Raw genomic sequence first — 19,408 nt, forward strand, 5'->3', positions numbered from 1 at the left:
CTAGAACTTTAAAAATTATGAAGAAAATGTTAGGATTATATATATGTTTGCTATAATAGATTTACATGTGTGATTGCTTTGAATTTTTCACATCAAGCAAGTGAACATATGTTTCCAAAATCTCTTAAGTACTTAACATTTTTATACAATCTATCTCATGTTAAACTTAGAGCAGTCAGCATGTGAAATCTTCATTTATAAAAAAATAAAGTTATACAAAGCAAAAAAAAAAGCTTTATTTATAGGCAGAATCTTAATAAGTTTTTTAAATAGTAAGCTACCCTATGTTATATAATACATTTTTGAGATTCAAATTGCATATTTCTGTGCTGATTTTTAGGAACCTAAGTGAGGTCTGCTATCTTAAATGAGGCAGGAAAGGGTTTTTCCTAACGGGTGGGCAGATGGGGCTGTGGGGCTGCTGGTCTTTCTCTCTCAGGCTGCATTGCTGTGGTGCCTGAGAGCTTCCCAGTTTGTCACAGATGCTGCGGCACTTGGGCCATCCTGGCTAAATAAATTCATTGACTGAGAGGGTTTCAAGCCACCCCCAGCTTCCTGACTCCAGGCTCCATGCCCTACACTTGCTTTGCCTGGTGGATAGGATGCAGATGGTGGGTGTGGGTCAAGTTTGTGAGGCAGAGCACCATCCTGCTCCCCCTCCTCCTCTCAGAAAGAAACCCTATTGGAGTGGCTCTTCATGCCATAGCCCCACTGGTCTCCGTTACTGCCTTCCCTCCAGGGACTGCAGGGGACCAGGACTTCTACCTACCCCCAACTTGATGTGTGCCTCCTGATTCACAAAGCCCTCTACAAGGTGGTATTGCTGTTACTATAAAATGGGTCAAGAAAAAGGACCCATGAATTGCTGATCAGAATGGTTTTACTACTGTTCACTCCGTGGACCGCAGTTGATGGTGTGGTTTACACCTAGTGGATAAGAAGAGTCAGGCTCCCGTGCAGAGAGAAACGGCTGCGATCCCGCTTACCCTGCCCACACTGCTGGTGGCTGAATGTCTCCAGTCCTCAGTTTCTCATCTGTAAATTGGAGATACCAGGGGAATTGTGAGGGCTAAGACAGTACACGGGAAGGGCTTAGCACAGTGCCAGTCATGTGGTGAGAGCTCCCTAAATGGTAGCTATCATTCCTTCATTTGGCAGATATTTAGTTGACATTTCCTGTATGCCAAGCACTACCTTAGATCCTGAAGATCCAGCGGTAAACAAAGCCCAGTCTTATGGAGCTTATATTCTACAGGTGGGAGATATACAGTAAACCAGGAGGTATTAGGAAATGCTACATGCCACAATGAAAAAGACCAGGGCAATGTACTACTGACTGTGGGAGCCACAGAAGACAGATGTCTGGGAAAGGCCTCTCTCAGAATGTGACATTTCAGTTGAATCCTGAATGATATATCTTCTTTTTTTTATGTATTTCATTTTATTTATCATACTATATTTATGGAGACTAGTACCTGAAAATGTCTTTAAGAAGTACATCTGCATATTATTTTATATAATAAAAGCCCAGCGACCATAACGGCAAAATGACCAGAACGACCGCTCGACCAGTCACTATGAGGTGCATTGACCACCTCTAGGTCCCTCCCCGCCCTCCCCCTAGGCCCGTAGGCTCCTATCTCAGGATGGTGAATGGGGAACCACGGGAAACTGAGGTGGGAGGCGGCTGGGTGGGACTGAGGACTGGTGAGCAGGCGGAAGATGGCCCTGATCACAGGCTAGGCCTAGGGCCCCTACCTACACATGATTTCGTGTGCTGGGCCTCTAGTATTCGATATAATAAACCTCAAACAAATTATAGCTCCTGTTATTGGCAAATATTAGGTATGAATAGAATGGATCAAATGATATGTTTGTCCTAAAGGATTTAAGTTTGAATCCTGAATTTGAATTTAGAGAGTTAAAGCCAGAGGAACTATGGTTTTGCTATGTCCTCTCCCTTTGATTTTTGCCAGCATGTAGTAAGACTTCGTTCTGTTACAAACATAGCTGATTAGACAGAATCTCATTCATATAACATAAGGATCGGAGCACTGCTGTGTCAGGGAATAAAGCTGTGGCCGTGGATACTAATAAGTGCACAGATTCTGCTCTTCTGGAGCTGGCCTTCCAGGAGGGCTTTAAGTGCTTATTTTTGTATAAACGCAGAGTTCCAGTATTTGAGTTGCTTCTGAATTTTAGTAACATGTTTGAATGGAATAATAAGAAACATCTTTTCAACCATTTTTCTCTTTAGGTAGCAGATCGTCTGTTTTCATCGTTTGGTCAAGATATATTAGATGCTCTCTATTGGACAGCAACAGAGCCCAAAGAAAGAAAAAGAGCTCACATTGGGGTGATTCCTCACTTTTTCATGGCTGTTCTCTACGTCTGTATCCTTTTGACGTATCAGATATTCCAGCAGTCGATGCATATTCTGCATTGTTTTATTTGGTTAGCTGTTTCTCTGATTTAAAGGTATGTGTGTGTGTCCTGAGCATTGTGTGAAATACCTGCTTTCTTTGAAGAAATTATTTATAAGAGTCATTGTACGTTAACTTAAAGAGCCTCAGGTGTGCACGCTGCTGTGAACTGCTAACAGTTCTGTTCTCCGTGCAGCTGGTTCTGTGGACGGATTTTTGACTGAAAGGTATTTTATATACTTTACATTTATATACATCTGTGTAGCTTTCTATACTTATATGGAGTTTTTTAAAGTTATCTTTCTTTAAGCCTGTGGATTCTTTGTTATAACCTGGGCTTAAAATGTATACAATTCATCTAGGAGTAAAATTTGAAATTGATTGCGAGGAATTCTGGAGGTTTTATTCTCCCTTCTCACCCCCCTTTTAAAGCTTTTTTTTTTTTTTTTTTTTTTAATGAGTAAAGGCTTCATTACATATAAACAGTGTGTGTGCCCATTCATATATATTTATGCACACATGAATACCTGCATGTTCCGTGTGGGGTCAGATTCATTCACAGGAATGTGCCACGTGGTTTTCCATACTCTCTTTGAAATCGATACTTGAAAAAATCGGATTAATCCTTGGAAAGTTAAGGGACTTAAGTGGGAAGATTTCTATAGAGTAAAAACTTGTTCCAAGTATAATGGAATAAAAGTTACTGTTCTAATTTAAATAAAACCATTCCATGTGTAATATGAATATAATGCTGCAACTTGTGATATCTTCAAAAAAAGACAATGAAGAAGAATCTTAATTATTAGACAGTTCTTATTGTCTTATGTTCCTCATCCCCAGAAGAGCCAGAGAGGAAGATCACTTCCAGATTTTTGCTTTGTGTTTTTTCTGTTTTAGAATGTAAATTATCTTAATTCAGAATGTATATTGCTAATTGTCTTCTTTCAGTATTTACCATAATTTCTGTTTATTTAAGAAACTTTTTAAAGGGCCTATTTCCCAAGCATTGAGCCAAATGCCAGAGAACCAGAAAGAACAGGACTCACAGTCCACTTGAATGGTGCACCGCGTTCATTTCTGCTTTTGCTTGTTTCGTATGGTGGCGTACATCGTAATTCAGTTAAACTTGGATCACCTAATAAAAAATTACAAAGAATAAAATACTTATGTAAGACTTGACATTATTCACTTTGAAAATTGTATAGTATTATCTATTACTATAATAAGAAAACAGACTTAAGTTTTTTTCCTTGACATCACTTATTGCTAGTTTTGCATGCAATTCTTATAATGGTTCAAGCAACGACTCTCAACGTAGCGTTTAATTCACACAACAAGTCCTTGCTCACTATCATGATGTCTAATAATGTGAGTATGAGGTTTTACTTTACATTTCTGAAGTTAAATGGGTACTTTAATAGCAGTTTCTAGATGGGATAAATTATTTTTTCTAAACATTATTCTTCAGGAAGTTTATATATACTATGTCCATTTTTAAAACAGTTATAATGATAAGGATACTGTTTTATTTTACTATTTCAGTTTGTTGAAATTAAAGGAAGTGTTTTCAAGAAGTTTGAGAAGAACAATCTTTTTCAAATGTCAAATAGCGGTATGTACAGTTAGACTCTACTTGCAGCTTATGCATATTATTTTGCAGTTTATTCTAAAACTCTAATGTCATATTTCTGTGGGTTATTGTTTCTTTGACTTAAGCTGTGCTTTCTCTTACTCTCTCAACATCTTTACCAAGTTTGCTTATTATTTTGCTTATTGCAATCTCAGGATCTTTAAGATAATAAGAAATTACAAACATTTATATAGCACCTTATCAATACTTTCAAAAACTTCTCATGAATCCAGAAATTTCTTTGCAGCAGATGATATTATTCCATGTTATACAGGTGAAAACTAGAACACAGGGAAAGTAATTTGACTTGGCCAAGGCCACGAAGCTACCAAGAGCAGAATTATGACACCCCAGGCCCCTCATAAATAAGGGCTAAGAGCTCTGCTACCCTGGAGAAGGTATTGTCCCTGACTGGACAGAGTTTAGGCATTTAGGGAATACACACGTGGAAAATGCCAGCTCACTTAGAGACCAAGGTTTAGTTGTAGAATGAAAGTCTAGATCACTTGCTGTAGAGTAACAGGGAAGGGTGGAAATAAGAAAAGAGAAGCCAAGACAATTGGAGGAAGGACACCAAGGTGAAATTAAAATGCAGAGGGCTATAGGGGGTCCCACATTTGAGTGGCAGGGTGAGGCCCAGAATTATTAAGATACTAGAATATTAGGGAAACACCAGTTGGATATATACAGGCCTTGAGATGGGTTACTAAGTAAGTGATTGCGCTGGCCACAGCCCCACCATTATGTGGACACCCACACCCACACGGGTGTGCCAACTTACGGCAGACATGATTTCTTTCATTTCTTGATTACATAGTATCTTAGACTGTAATAAGAAAATAGCTTACAAAGTGAAATGTGTAAACTAGATCTTAGCAGGATTTTAGTTATTTGCTTTTATTAATTTCATTCAGACCAAGATGAGAGTGCTTAGTAACATGATAAATATGAAACCTTGTTGTTCCCCCTCCTCCATAAGTTCTACGTATGTCTTAAAATGCTTTCATAATACTAACACTCTATTAGCTAAAGGATTTGTCAGGTCAGCGCTTGTATACTCACTATTTACCAAATTGGAAGTATTCTGCTATATAAGGGTTTCACATTACCCAGTCCTGTACTTCACTCTCTGCTTCTATTTTTTAATTCTTCTATAAAATGAGTCCCCATAGTCATTGGGGGAATCTGAATCAATCTGAGCAGACTGATGGTTTGAATATTTTTTGAAATTTGTAGAAAACTGGAATTTGCTTGCTAGAATTGTGTTGGTGAAAGAAGTAAATGGCTTACCAATGTAGCAACATCTACACTAATAAAAGAGAAATATGCAAATTGACCATACCTTCGTGGCACCCACCAGCCAATCAGGAGTGAGTATGCATATTAACCCAACAAAGATGGTGGGTTAATTTGCATACGCAGGCGCTGAGCAGCTGGGGGTGGGGTGGGATGCAGACGTTCTGCACCTCCCCAGCTGCTCCGGGCCTCTGGGCAGCGTGGGAAGGCGGAAAGGCGGCTCCGGGCTGGAGCAAAGGCAGAAAGGCGGCTCTGGGCCGGAGCAAAGGCGGTGCCGGCAGCCAGGGGAAGGAAGGCCCATTCTTGCACGAATCTTCGTGCATCGGGCCTCTAGTTCTGTATATAAAATAGTATGTTTATTGTACAGGCACTTACACATAACATAATTTCATGTTCTCATTAAAAGAAATAATTTTATACATACACTTATTATTATATGATTTATATGCAATATAGCTATATTTATATGTGAAAATTTTTTTCAGATATTAAAGAGCGATTCACAAATTATGTGCTCTTGCTAATAGTGTGTCTAAGGAACATGGAACAGTTTTCTTGGAATCCAGGTAAGTAACTTTTCACAAATTATTAGTGGCTTCTAATATTACTCTTTTACATGGAATAAAATGTGTATGCAGAAAACTTTGCAGCAAGTTAGCTGATCACTCTGGGTATGAGCAGTCCCTGTCTCAGTAGAGGATTGGTGGGTGGGAGACGTAGCGTGTGCAATAGTCCTTGCCCATAAACGGCACAGTGTCCCCAGGGCTGCGTTCTGGTGGGTGGTGGACCCTGCCGCCTCCAGGTGAGCCGTGGTTATCTAAATGCAGTCAGATTTTTACATTTTAAGGGTTCACCAGAAGAGCTTCTGCTCTTTCCCAACCTTTGTCTTTTATTTACTGCCTATTAGCATCTTGAATAATGATAAATTAAAGAAATACAATGGAAAGCAATAAAGTGTTACTTTTATACAGCTCTGAATTGAGGCTGACAAGTTATCAGGATTCCATGAATTTTCACCATCCATGCAGTTAGCAGACGCTCACTGCCTGTCTGCTACGTGGCACATGTGAAAAGTGGTAGCGTATGTTAGGGCTCACAGGTTTACAGAAGAAGTAGACAGGTAGTTACAGCACCGTCTGGCAATGCTGCAGTGAGCTTGGTGGGCAATGATCCACATGCTCAGGTGTCTCAAGTAACTTAGAGTTTTCTGATGTCAGACATTTTTGTACAACTTTGTTCTTAAGAAGTGAGATCATGCTTTACATTTTATTTATTACCTGAGTGCCATGCATGTTATAGGCATTTAATAACTTCTTGTTAATTTATTTTGATTCATTGCTAGTTTTCAGGTACCTGTGAAAAATCAGAAATAAACATAAAATGAGATCTATGTCCAGAAGTTATTTTCTTGTGGAAACCATAAAATCAGGTCCCCTGATCCCCCCAACCTGAGCCTGATGTCAGACTCCCTAAGACTGCCCTGCACTGCCCGTCAGCACATGTAGCCCCAGCGCCAGTGTCTCCACCCCTCACTGCAGCTGCCCGGGTCCTCAGTTGCTTGTCAGTGTCTCTAACTTTCTTCTTGCCCAGTCCCATTCTTATACCCTTCTTCAAGGTCTTTGGGTTTATCTGTTTGCAGGTTTTTTTAATCAAGTACTTGGTACTAAATTGACATTTTTATACATGTAAAGGTGAGCAACTTGGACAAATTATATCTGTATGACAGTTAAATAAATGATTGAGCAGTATCTTTAAGTCACAATGATCAGAGAGGGGGAAATTGTTCAGTTGACTTCAGCACATGTCCCTACTAGCTCTTTACTGTCCCCCTGAGGCAGCTGTGGAATCAGAGGGTTTATAATGAGCCTGCTTACTTAGTCACCCGCCAGTGGGAGGCCGAGGCTCTGCTCACACCGGGTCCTCCCTGAAGTGCTTGGCACAGAGAAAGTGCAGAATAAACATCTGTAAATGAGTTATCCCTTCACTTGGTAAAATATGGCTCCTTTGATAATTTATTGAATGCTAGTTCTGTCTCTATTATCATTTATTGAAAACATTACAGTTTTGCCCTGTGAATTTTGGATTTCTGTGATAACCTGTGATATTGAATTCTATTTATATTAAGTAGTTTAATTGTCTGTTTTTTCCTGTACTTTATAGATCATCTCTGGGTGTTATTTCCAGATGTCTGTATGGTGATTGCATCAGAAATTGCTGTGGATATTGTAAAACATGCCTTTATCACTAAGTTCAACGACATTACTGCAGATGTATGTATTTTCGTAAGCAATTTAGTGATGAATGTTCACTTCTACTTAATATTATCCAGTTGTAAAAGAACAAGTTTAGGTTTATTGCATTTCTGAAGATAATAGAAGAGTACTGCTACTATAAAGTTAGAATTACATTTTTAAGTTTCTAAAAATTATTACACAGCTGAAAGTATAGTATTTCAGTATTAAATAATTCTGGTTCCACACTTTTGGCTGGAGGTGTGGATTGACTAGTAGTTGAGATCAAAATCATCATAAACTCTTATTCTGTCATCACCTGTTTACTTAAACTTTTAAAAATCACATTGTTTTTATTAAAACATTAGGCTTTCAAAACTCAATTTTAATCTTACTCAGCATCTATTTTCTAAGAAGACATCATTATTATTAGATATAGATAATAATAACTTTCAAACTGTTTATTTAAAATTTCCAAATTATTATATATGTTACACTACTTAAAATAGCCACTATTCCCAAAACTCTAAACTCTCATGACTATTATCATTGAGTATTTATCTCTCCTTTTTTAAAAAATTTAATTCTCACCCAGGGATATTTTTTCTTCATTGATTTTAGAGTGAGAGGAAGGGACTGAGAGAGAGAGAGAGACAAATATCAATATGAGAGAGAAACATTGAGCAGTTGCCTCCTGCATATGCCCCGACCGGGCATTGAACCTGCAACCTTTTGTTGTATAGGATGATGCTCCAACCAACTGAGCCACCCAGCCCAGGGCTAGTATGTATCTCTCTTTCAAGAGAAACCTTTAAAAGGTTTGTGAGCGTAACAGTTGGGGGACTTGAAGCTGTTTACTCTTGTTGTAGGAAAACAAATAGAGAAACACTACCCAGATGTCTGCTTGGCTATTAAGACCTGTTTACTGGTTAATTATTAAACATATTAATCTGCAAAGTATAAGTCTCCCCACTTTAGATATTTGCACTATATTACTTAATATTGCAATCTTATTTGTTTTTAGGTCTACAGTGAATATAGAGCCAGCCTTGCTTTTGACCTTGTTAGTAGTCGACAGAAAAATGTGAGTATTATATCAAAGACAGAATCTGAAATTAACTGACGGTGGTTTAATTTAGCTCGAAATACTGGTTAAGAGAAAGCTGCATCAACTTAAACTTCTTACTTATTTCTGTTCTTGACAGTAAATTTTTACAAATTAATAAAAATAATACTAATACTTAACATAAATAGGGTATGATTTTTGCAGCTTTGTAGCAGTTATACAACTTTGTATTTAAAACTTCTTATGAACGTTTAAATTTCCACATCATTTTGCTAACTTACATAATAGGTGCCAGGTGCCTTCTTCCTTGTAACCTCACCTGTTTAGAAAATGTGCTGGTGATGAGTGACTAGTACTTTATACATGTGCTTTAAGTCCCATGAACCCTTCTCCCCTCTCTGTCTAGGCGTACACTGATTACAGCGACTCCGTGGCGCGGAGGATGGGGTTCATTCCTCTCCCGCTAGCTGTTTTAGTAAGTCTGTACTTTCGTATTTTTTTAAATGATGCAATGACTATCATTACAGAATATTAATCAGCGGATTTTCAATCACTTTGTTTCAAAAGGATGATATAAAAATGAAAGGTAAATGACTTGGAGGAAATTTGTTATCCTTTTGGCATTTGAGTCATCCAATAGATAAGTGATATCACGAACTGTTTTTATATAATGGCCTTTCTAACAATGAGAATACTCTTGCTTATTCATTTGGCAAAGTTTTTTTATGGAAATACTTGGTGGTAGGCGTGGGTGTGGCAAGTATAACATATGTTGGTTGAAGTGTAAGTTAGTCTAGCACCTCTAAAGAGGCAATTTGACAATTTAATGGAGTAATTCTAGTTCTAGGAATTTATTCTAAGGAAATAGCTGTAAAAGGCACATAATGATTTATAGGTAAAGTTACACATTATAGTGGCATTTATAGCAAAAACTTGGAAACAAATGAAGTACATTAAATTATGAAATGTTCAAATGGAGTATATTTTGTATTCATTTTCCGAAGTTTTTACAATGAAATTTTCTAGTCTTATCTTCAGGAATTATATATATTTTAAATAATAGCACTGAAATTTACTGAACCCACTAAAAGTGTCATCAAGTTTATATCTGAATGAATTGCTCAGGACAGCCTTGTAAATAGTTACTGGTCACATCAGGCTCTAATAATGTTCGTTAAGAAGGTTGGCTGGGTGCACTCGTACTTCATTATATTCCTTATTGGCTACCTGTTCTCACATCAAAACAAAGGCAGCCAACTTTTTGCCAGAGGTCACCTGGAGTTCTCGCTTAATGCAGAGTCACGGAGTCACGTAACAGGTGGAGGGAGAAGCTGTAGGTCTTACCAGCTGTATGTTAGACCAGCTTGTCTGGTTGATGATCAATATTGTTCATGTTATTTAAATTTCAGTACAACTCTCCAGATAACCACATCCTAAATGTTTTCAATTATCTAGGTAGTTTATTGTATAGTAATATAGCTTTTTTTTGCTTGGGAAAATGAACTCCTAGAATTTTAGAAAAATGGAGGATTTTAAAGAGTAAAATAATTATTTGTTAAACATTTAAGAGATTGATAAAATAGAATACTGAATTTCTCTACATTTGTCTTCTACAATTAGAAACATGATACATACAGTGTGAGGATAAACCTAGTTAGCCAGACTAATTATTATATGACTGATTATTATTATTATTAAAGATTGGTTAGATGATTATATTTGAATATGACCCTGCTTTGCTAAATAATAACTATCCAGTAACTTATTTGCCAAAAAACTCTATTCATGATTGGTGTGGGTTTTTTAATTTGGTATTTAAAGATTTTTTTCTTTAAGTGAGTTTTTATGGTTGTTATACCAAAAGATTTAAGCTTATTGAATAGTTAACAGACCCTACTGGAAAGCCTGCATTTTCGCAGCGGGTTGTGCAGTGGTCCAGTGGGCGGGGTTTGCAGGCTTCTCTCGCAGACCTCCAGCAAACGTTTCAGAGCTCTGAGGGATCCTACCGAGGCCTCGGGAATCAGTTCTTTAAGGCCTAAGGTCCTCAAGTGAATTCATACCCCAAAAAAGTAAAAGAAATCATGTATGAAGGTCTCATTGAAATGAGGCTTTGAATGAATGTATCTTAAAGTTGCCTGCTAATCTACACTAATGAAAGAGAAAGATGCAAATTGATCGTACCTTTGCGACGTCCACCAGCCAATCAGGAGTGAGTATGCAAATTAACCCAACAAAGCTGGCAGGTTAATTTGCATACGCTGGAGCTGAGAGGCCAGAGGCAGGGCGGGCTGCTCCAGGCCTCTGGGCAGCGTGGGAAGGCAGAAAGGCAGCTCCGGACTGGAGCAAAGGCAGAAAGGTGGCTCCGGTCCGAGTGAAGGCGGTGCTGGCAGCCAGGGGAAGAAAGGCCCATTCTTGCACGAATCTTCGTGCATCGGGCCTCTACTATACTAAATAAAAATGAAGTCCTTTAAGCCTTGAATGTGATCATTGGCAAACCTTTTTTATAAAATAATAAAATCCTAGAGCCACGTTAGCTTTTATCACAGCTGTTTGGACAGCAGGTCATTCCTCATTAGAGGAAATGATGAGGACTTCTTTGTCACTTTCTCATAACGAAACTTTATAGAACATGCGACAGTCCATCCCTCTGTGTCCTCCCAATTGTTCTTTTACTGGCAGGTTTTTAAAGATATGTTTAAAATGTATTTTATGATGTTTATTTAAGGCACCCTAATAAACTCTTTTAGATGGTAATAACTTAACATTACTAGATAAGGCCTGTTGTTCTCCCTGACTTCCCATTTCCATGTAGCAGTCCCCCAGACCCTAATACAGTCTCCTCGCTATCTGAACATAGAGCGTTTCTGTGAAACCTCTCATGCCTAAATAGCGTAAACCAAAGAAGCAGTTGACATTAATTTATGTGTGTTTATTTTGTTCACCATGATGATCAAAATGCTTAATTATGTCCACTTCTACACTTAATGTAAACTCCCTTCTGAGCTCTTCTGCTACTAAGGACACATCTTGCTAACAGATACACAAAATGAAGATAAAGCCCAGATGCTCCCAGACACAGGGCTCAGCTGTGGTGGCCCGATGCTGAGATGCTGATGTGGTTCCCTGGAAGGGAGCTTGGCGGCCACTCTTGCTGCTCAGGGTGTGAGCTGCGTCTATGTCAGCTCCCTGCAAATCAAATGCTTTTTATAGTAAAAGCAAAAATTACCTTTGGATTTCTTTCGGTTAGTGAAAACAAGTACCAACGTGGTCTTTTGTAAAAGCAAAGTGGTGTAAAGTGGCCTTTTGAAAAGCGGGGAATGCCTGTATACGGGCACATTTTCTGCCAGAGCTGTAATAGCTGAGTGTTTTGCCGTGACAGACCCCACCTCATTTGCTCAGCAGACTTCCCAGGATCAAGATTTTACTGCTGTATTTCTGTGAGATAAAAAAGAAAATGGGTGTTTAACCACAGCTATCCAAAAGAGACAGAAAATTTTCAATCTTTACATAGTTGATTTTGCAATAGTATTTAGTTCTTTTAAGGTTCCCTTTTCTCTGTGATCCCTGAGAGTCTTTGAGGATTCTTAAAAAGAGTCAGAGGACAAAGGACAAAAAAAGCAAGAAAAATGGAAATGCCCTCTCAATGGATCTAGCTGTAGCAGGGACACAAACAGCATGATGAATCCATTTGTATTTTTCAGAATAATTTTTCGTGTTAAAAATCACCCGATTTGCTTCTCTATTAGGGCCAGGCAAATGTGTCATTTATGAATTAGGCACAGTGTCAACGGTTGGCATTAGCTACGGGCATCTGAGATTTGCCTGAACCACCCAAATCTACCAGAAAAGGTTTCACAAGCTGCCACAGTTTGTTAGAAATCGACAGATCTAGAACTGCCTGTTTGGATTTAGACAGGCCACAGGTGTGTGCCTAAAGTGTTAACATCAGTATAGATTACTTTATTTAAATATGAACTAATAACTCTATGGTTGTGTGTTTTCTTTGTGTGTTTTTGTTGTTTTGGTCTGTTTCTGGCTAGCTCATCAGAGTTGTAACAAGCTCAATTAAAGTTCAAGGAATCCTGTCTTATGCCTGTGTCATACTCTTCTATTTTGGGTAAGATGAACTATTCTTGAATATGTTTTTGGTTATACAGTAAAGCATAAATGCAAGATATAATCAAGTCATACTACACTATTCTAACTGTCCTGGGCCCCCATAACAGCTTGTACCTCCAATATGTTTGTGACTCAGTTAAGCTCTGGTTCAATTAAATCGCTATTTGCTAGTAGTATTAATAGCACTTTAGATTTTATTTTAATCTTTAGTGAAATCATTTACTTAAAGCTCTTTTTACTTACAAGTTAAGTTTTACCCATATTTTAAAATGAAATCTGACATTGCATTCAGACATTTCTCTATGTACAAAAACCTCTTTTAATTTCTATTGTATTTGCCACGTTAATGGTTTAGCACAGTGGTCAGCAAACTGCGGCTCACGAGCCACATACGGCTCTTTGGCCCCTTGAGTGTGGCTCTTCCACAAAGTACCACATGCGGATACGCACGTACAGTGCGATTGAAACTTCGTGGCCCATGCGCAGAAGTTGGTTTTCGGCTCTCAGAAGAAATTTCAATCGTTGTACTGTTGATATTTGACTCTGTTGACTAATGAGTTTGCCGACCACTGGTTTAGCATACTCGAGGCTCCATACAGGAGCACAGCATCTGTCACTTGTCATTGTCTCAGGAGCATCATGAGTCAGGAACATGCTTCCAGACTGTTCTCACTGAGCTTTGGGCAGCTCGCAGCCCTGCCCTCGTGGGTCCTCTGCTCAGCGCTCCTCAGTGAGCAGCACTCGCAGCTGCTCCCAGTGCTGATCTAGGGACCAGCCGAAAAGAACACAAGGACCTGCCTTTGTGTCCTGAGTTCCAGAGGGAAAGTAGGCAACCACCAGAAAGACAGATGGCTGTGCAGTGACCGTTGGTGGCAAGCGCCAGGAAGAAAAGCATGGCAGTGTCTGGACGGAGAGCCGCAGAGGTGGCTGCCCTGGAGAGAGAGCGGGGGCCTCTCTGTGCAGGCGGATGGAGTAAGGGGAAGGCCAGGCAGGCTCAGAGAGGGGACACAGTGCAGGCCTGATGCCAGGAGCACACGGCAGCCCTGGCAGGGCCCGAGCCTCAGCTGTACGGGAGGGAGAGCCCCTGGAAGGTCCTGTGCAGAAGAAAGCGCCACTTCCCTTGGCTTCTTGCCAGGACCACCCTGGCTGCTGGGCAGAGGGGGGACTGGAGGGTGACGAGAGGAGAAGCAAAAGCCGGCTGGGTCAGGAGGTAACTGTCACTGTCCTTTCTGGGCCGGTGGCTGTAGCTGGAATTGAGTGGGGGATTTGTCAGCTAGGGGCATATTTTGCAAGTGGAGCTGGACAGGACTGGTGGAGGGATTGATGGGATGTGCGGCGGGAGGGGGATGAAAAGAATCAAATGTGAGTACAGAGTTTGGAGCCCAAGCAATTAGGGCTATGGAATTGCCACTTACTGTGACGGGGAAGCCTGTGACATACATATGTGGGTTTGTTTTGTTTTGTGTTTGGAGGGTTAGGGCTGGAATCAAGAGTTCTGGTTCGGATCTCATAAGTTAGACGTCCCCTAGGCAGCTGGCCAAGGAGCTGTGAGGCCCGAGGTGGGAGCATTCTGTCCTGGTGTAGAGTCCACAGGGGCCTGCCAGGCCCCACCTCACACTTGCCCCCCCGGCCTGTGACCTCCTGTCGTGGCCAGGTTTCATCTAAGACATCAGAAATAGCAGCCACTTCCTCACTCCCTTCACAGGGCAATGATGTCCTGGGTGCTGGGCCATTTAAGGCCCCGTATGTGAGGAGATTCCAATAGGAAGAGGGTTTTTTTTGTTTGTTTTGTTTTTTTCAGATTTTTTGCCAGATTTGTATCAAGTACCTGAAAATGTTATATACCTTTGGTGTAGAAATCTGACTTCTGTAGTTATAGCTGTCTAGGAATTTATTTTGAGGAAATACAGATTTAACATAAGTTTTCTTAATCAGGAACTTTTTAATAGAAGAAAAATACTTAAAATAATCTAAATATCCAGAAACTAGGGGCTTTGAGGGGGCTTTGTTCTATGATAACCCATACAGCACAATAATCAGGTCCGTTAAAGTAGCGTCCCTGCGGAACATTAACTGATAGGGGAAAATAGTCATCATATGCTGTTTATGTAAAACAACAATGATGATAATGAAATAACAGGATTGGTTGAAGTTTCTGTGTGCCTGGCGCTGCTCTGAGCACCTCATCAAAGTCATCTCCTCTGTGGACTGACAGGTTGAGAGACTCAGGTCCACGCAGCTCTAGGCAGTGGAATCAGGTGTGAATGCAAACTCTTGGGCCCCAGGTCTGTGCTCTGACTCCAAACTCCAGCCCTTCCTGCTTCGTAGCCCCATTCCAAACAGCGAAAAAGTACAAATCGATGTGTACGCACAGCAACATGGTGAAAGGGATGTGGCAGGTGTCCCAGGGATCAATGCTAGAGTGTGGAGCTATGTTATTTTATATATATATTTTGTTGTTGTTGTTGTTCATCTGTAGCTACTAAATGTATTTGTTTTGTAGTAAGAGAAAAAAATTAAATCATTTGGAAGGTGAAGTTTCTAAGTGATATAGGAAGAAAATAAATGTTAGTCAGAAGGTATAACTTTTAAATGATATGACTTCTTCTTACATGAGAAGTAAGTATTTATCCTAGGTTCCCCCGTGATAGGGAAACCTGGGCGTGGCGCTAGGCCCTCGGTGTGGGATGTCTCAGACTCGGCCCTCCAACTCCCGGGTCCTCTGTTCACCTGGTGGTGGGTGGCATGTCCCGTGATTGAGATGAGTTCCAACAGTGGTCGTTTGTCTTTTCTGCATTTAGGTTGATATCCCTGAAAGTACTGAATAGCATTGTGCTGCTGGGAAAATCATGCCAATATGTGAAGGAAGCCAAAATGGAAGAGAAGCTGTTTGACCCTCCCCCCGCCAGCACTCCCGGCAAACCGTCCAGTAAACCACAGAGCAAGTGCAAACCCTCTCAAGGTAGGTGGGGCCTTCTCATCGCTTCTCTGCATCATCTTCAGGAGAGTTATTGTCTTCTCTCTCCCTGTAACAAATCACTGCCCTCCAATGTTCAGCAGTGCTTTCAGGGTTTGACTTCATTTTATTAGTTGTTATTGCTAATGTTTCTGTTTAGATCTCATCACAGATGCACCCCATGCAGTGCTCTGAGTTATTATGTTCAGTAGATCATCAGTGAGCACCTGTTATAAGGGTTAGCAAACAGAAATGGTGTGGCCTCTGCGTTCCGTTATACGTTACTAGTGACCCGGTGCATGGATTCATGCACATTGAAAGGAAATTAATAAGAAGGTGGCCAGTGGGGCAGGACTGTGCGAGATGGGCCAGACACGCCCTGCGGCCAACCTACCATGGTCCTTTCCCAGTGTCTGCACAGTGAGTGGGGTCCCTCCAGCAGGTGTGGTCCCTTGGCCTGGCCTGCGGGATCCGGCCAAAACCAACTCTCTGACATCCCCCGAGGGGTCCCAGCGTGCGAGAGGGCACTCTGCAAAGTTGTTGTCATACAGGGTGTGGAACGCAAATGCAAGTGTGCAGTAAACCAGATTCGGGCCGACAGTGCCCCAGCAACAACATAACCCACGGCCAAAGGTAGAATCACTTGGCTCCGTGAGGAATCAGGCTCCCTCCTCTCTGGTTTCAGGGTGAGTCACCTGAGAACCGCTGCTGCCAAGTCACTGCAGCTTGGCAGCTCCTGCATTGAGCATCTGCCCTCTGGTGGTCAGTGCATGTCATAGCGACCGGTTGGACAGTGGGAGGGACACTTAGCATATTAGCCTTTTATATATATAGATGGCTGCTTCTGCAATGTGCTGTTTGGTTATCCTTACACTTTTGTACAGTACTACGATATTGGTAAGCTCATCTATAGTGTACGTTTGAAGGAAATCCTTTTCTAACTAAAGGCCCTGTTTTTCCACAGAAGAAACCCTGTCTGCCTCTGTCACCAGCCAGCCTAGCCATCAGAAGGAAAATGTCATACCATTACTTGTGACAAGCAATTCCGACCAGTTCCTGACAACTCCAGACGGTGAAGAGAAGGACATAACGCAGGAAAACTCTGAACTAAAGCACAGGTCCGCAAAGAAAGATCTGTTGGACATAGACAGGTTCACAATTTGCGGAAACCGAATTGACTGAATTCTGCGGCTCCCTGTGCCCAGCGCCGAGGCCTGGGGCAGCCACGGTGCCGCCGGGGCGGACAGATGCAAAACGTGGCACTTATATATTTATTTAAAACTTAAATTATTAACAGAAAGCAAATCTGAGTAGCTTTCTTCCAGTAATGTGGCCTGGTTGAAGGTCAGGTCACGGAACAGCAGTGACCTCCAGCCTGGATGGCGTGGGGAGCCCCTCTCCCCCAGAGAAGCAGCAGTCACTCCGGCCTGATGGGAACAACCTCGAATCACTTCAGCTCGGTCCGTCTGTGCTTCCGGAACGTCAGCTCTGGCCTCTAGATCCCTGCAGTGTAAGGGATCTACCTGGGAAGCGGAAGCTTTCCCCGCGACGTTACCTGCCCTGCCCCATACTAGTTCCACAGACAGTTTCAAACTGCTTCATCTGCCAAAGCATTTAAAAAAGTAATTACACTTAAGTCGAGATAAACGTTCTCACCACAGAATAATCCTGGAAGATGTATCTGAATTAATCAGAATAAAAGGCTACCTTAAATAAGACATGATGAAGAGTAGCCAGTTTGTCTATTTAAAAAATATTAACTAATGAAGGTTATGCATCACTGAGACTATGTTTTATAATTTTTCAGTTTACTCTTTAAAGCAAAATGTGAGCCGTGTATTGTTTAATTGCAGTGGGTGAAATAGAAATTACATTACAAAGATGTACTTTTTATACTGAAAAAAAGCAGAGCAGGGGTAACTTTAATGTATAGATAACTGGTTTCACTTTAAAACTAATTGCTCATCAATTGTTACAGATAAAAGGATTTGGTGTTGAATCGGCTAAAGAACTGTACAAAATTCAAAGGTGTCAACCCGTAACTGAGATTTTTAAGTAACAGTTTTAAAGGAAATAAGTGGATTGAGCAGCCGTCCTGCTCAGGCTTATAAGTGCATTAGCCTTTCTGTCTGTAGTGCCTGTGCCTGTGCCTGGGGCCGGGCTGTGTCCTGTGGGGGCGCCTGGGGGGCGGCACTGCCCGGGGTGCCTGCGCTGGGGGGGGAAGCCAGTGGGGTGTGGGTGGCCGACTGGGTGTGGGGACGAGTTTGTGTGTAGATGTTAGGAACAGCAACCAAAAGGTGCTTTTGGGTTGAGGTCAAGAGTCCATTTCTGCTTGCTTATTAGTTTGTGGCCTGCCTCATAGGACAAGCTGTTTCCCACCACATTTTACCTTGAGAAACCTTCCTGCATCTTTAGAAGAATTCTGCAACCTCTCATTTCAGTGTCCAAATGTCACTGTTCTTTCCTTTGACCTTTTCATTCTGAAGTTCGGCTCCTGTGCTGCTATCTCAGGCACAGGATGTGCAGAGGTAAATTTTAGGGGGTTTGTCTGCTTCCTGGGTGAAACGTAAAGCTAGCTTGAATGCTTTGGCTTTTCACTTGACATACAAGTGAATTTTAATGTTTTGCATTAAGTGAAGAAATCTGAAGGTTAATGTTCACATGGGATAAAAGGAAACTGTACAGAAATGCTTTTGTGAGACTGCAAAGTACTTCATGTTAAAAATGAAAAGACTTTTAAGTTGCTTTCTGTGTGTTTCAATGAAGCACCATTTTAAAATTACGTTTTATTCTCCTCTTCTCCACCAAAAAGAACAGTGTCCACAATGAATAGGAATAGTTTTGGGGAAAACTTTGCCAAACAGAGCCCTAATCAGAGCAAGAATATGACAGGGGTGTATCTTTCACTTTAGCTCGAATTTTTCTGTTACTGTGCTGTCAATTCCGCAAGATTTTAATTTCCTCTGCAGGATATATCGGGAGTTTGGAATGATGTTCATTTCTTCTGTCAAAATGGCATTCAGTACTAATTTTATAAGTGCATCTTGTGTGAAACTCAATAAATTCAATTTTGTAATCTTTTTTAAAAAGGTCACTGCATTTATTTTCATGATGTTTACTGTTATATTTGGTAGAGTGAATTTCCCATTCTGTAAGAATTTATTTCTAATTTACAAGTGGCAGGACTCTCTAATTTGAATTATTCTTTTGGTCACAATGGTGGCAAAATGTTTGAATCTTGTCTTTAGGAAACAAAAGGCTGAGTCTTGATCATAGACCATTTATTACCTGTCATTACATGAAGGGACCTGCATTTTACAAGTGTTTTGAATGTCACACAATATGCTTTTCACATCTGGGAGTTAAGTTCAACACAGGACTTTGGGTCGGCCGACATGTCTCAGTGGTTGAGCATCAACCTATGAACCAGGAAGTCATGGTTCAATTCCCAAGGCACATCCCCAGGTTACCGCCTCGATTCCTACCCAGTAGGGGGCGTGCAGGAGGCAGCCGATCAATGATTATTTCTCATCATTGATGTTTCTATCTCTCCCTCACCCTTCCTCTCTGAAATCAATAAAAATATTTTTTTAAAAAAAGACTACTTTGGTTTTTAAAATAATCTCAGCCACAACATAGGTCAGACTCTTACCGATTTTCCTTTGGAGTTGAAATGTAACATAGGGT

General features: G+C 40.8%; 1 protein-coding gene across 3 annotated transcripts in view; it reads left to right on the plus strand.

Moving 5' to 3' along the window:
• TAPT1 (transmembrane anterior posterior transformation 1) overlaps window positions 1-18,802 on the plus strand; it is a 55,981-nt gene extending 37,179 nt beyond the window's left edge. For 2 of the 3 annotated variants that reach the window (XM_054708021.1, XM_054708031.1), the window contains 10 exons: window positions 2,258-2,393; window positions 3,694-3,791; window positions 3,966-4,035; window positions 5,835-5,915; window positions 7,510-7,619; window positions 8,605-8,664; window positions 9,053-9,121; window positions 12,687-12,763; window positions 15,567-15,727; window positions 16,686-18,802. In XM_054708021.1, coding sequence (XP_054563996.1) covers window positions 2,258-2,393; window positions 3,694-3,791; window positions 3,966-4,035; window positions 5,835-5,915; window positions 7,510-7,619; window positions 8,605-8,664; window positions 9,053-9,121; window positions 12,687-12,763; window positions 15,567-15,727; window positions 16,686-16,903 — 1,080 coding nt within the window. In that variant the 3' untranslated portion in view covers window positions 16,904-18,802. The remainder of the gene's footprint in view (window positions 1-2,257; window positions 2,394-3,693; window positions 3,792-3,965; window positions 4,036-5,834; window positions 5,916-7,509; window positions 7,620-8,604; window positions 8,665-9,052; window positions 9,122-12,686; window positions 12,764-15,566; window positions 15,728-16,685) is intronic. The other variant, XM_054708023.1, reaches the window with a different exon arrangement.
• Window positions 18,803-19,408: the final 606 nt, after the last annotated feature.

The sequence above is a fragment of the Eptesicus fuscus genome, chromosome 2 (genome assembly GCF_027574615.1).
Source record: "Eptesicus fuscus isolate TK198812 chromosome 2, DD_ASM_mEF_20220401, whole genome shotgun sequence".
NCBI lineage: Eukaryota > Metazoa > Chordata > Mammalia > Chiroptera > Vespertilionidae > Eptesicus > Eptesicus fuscus.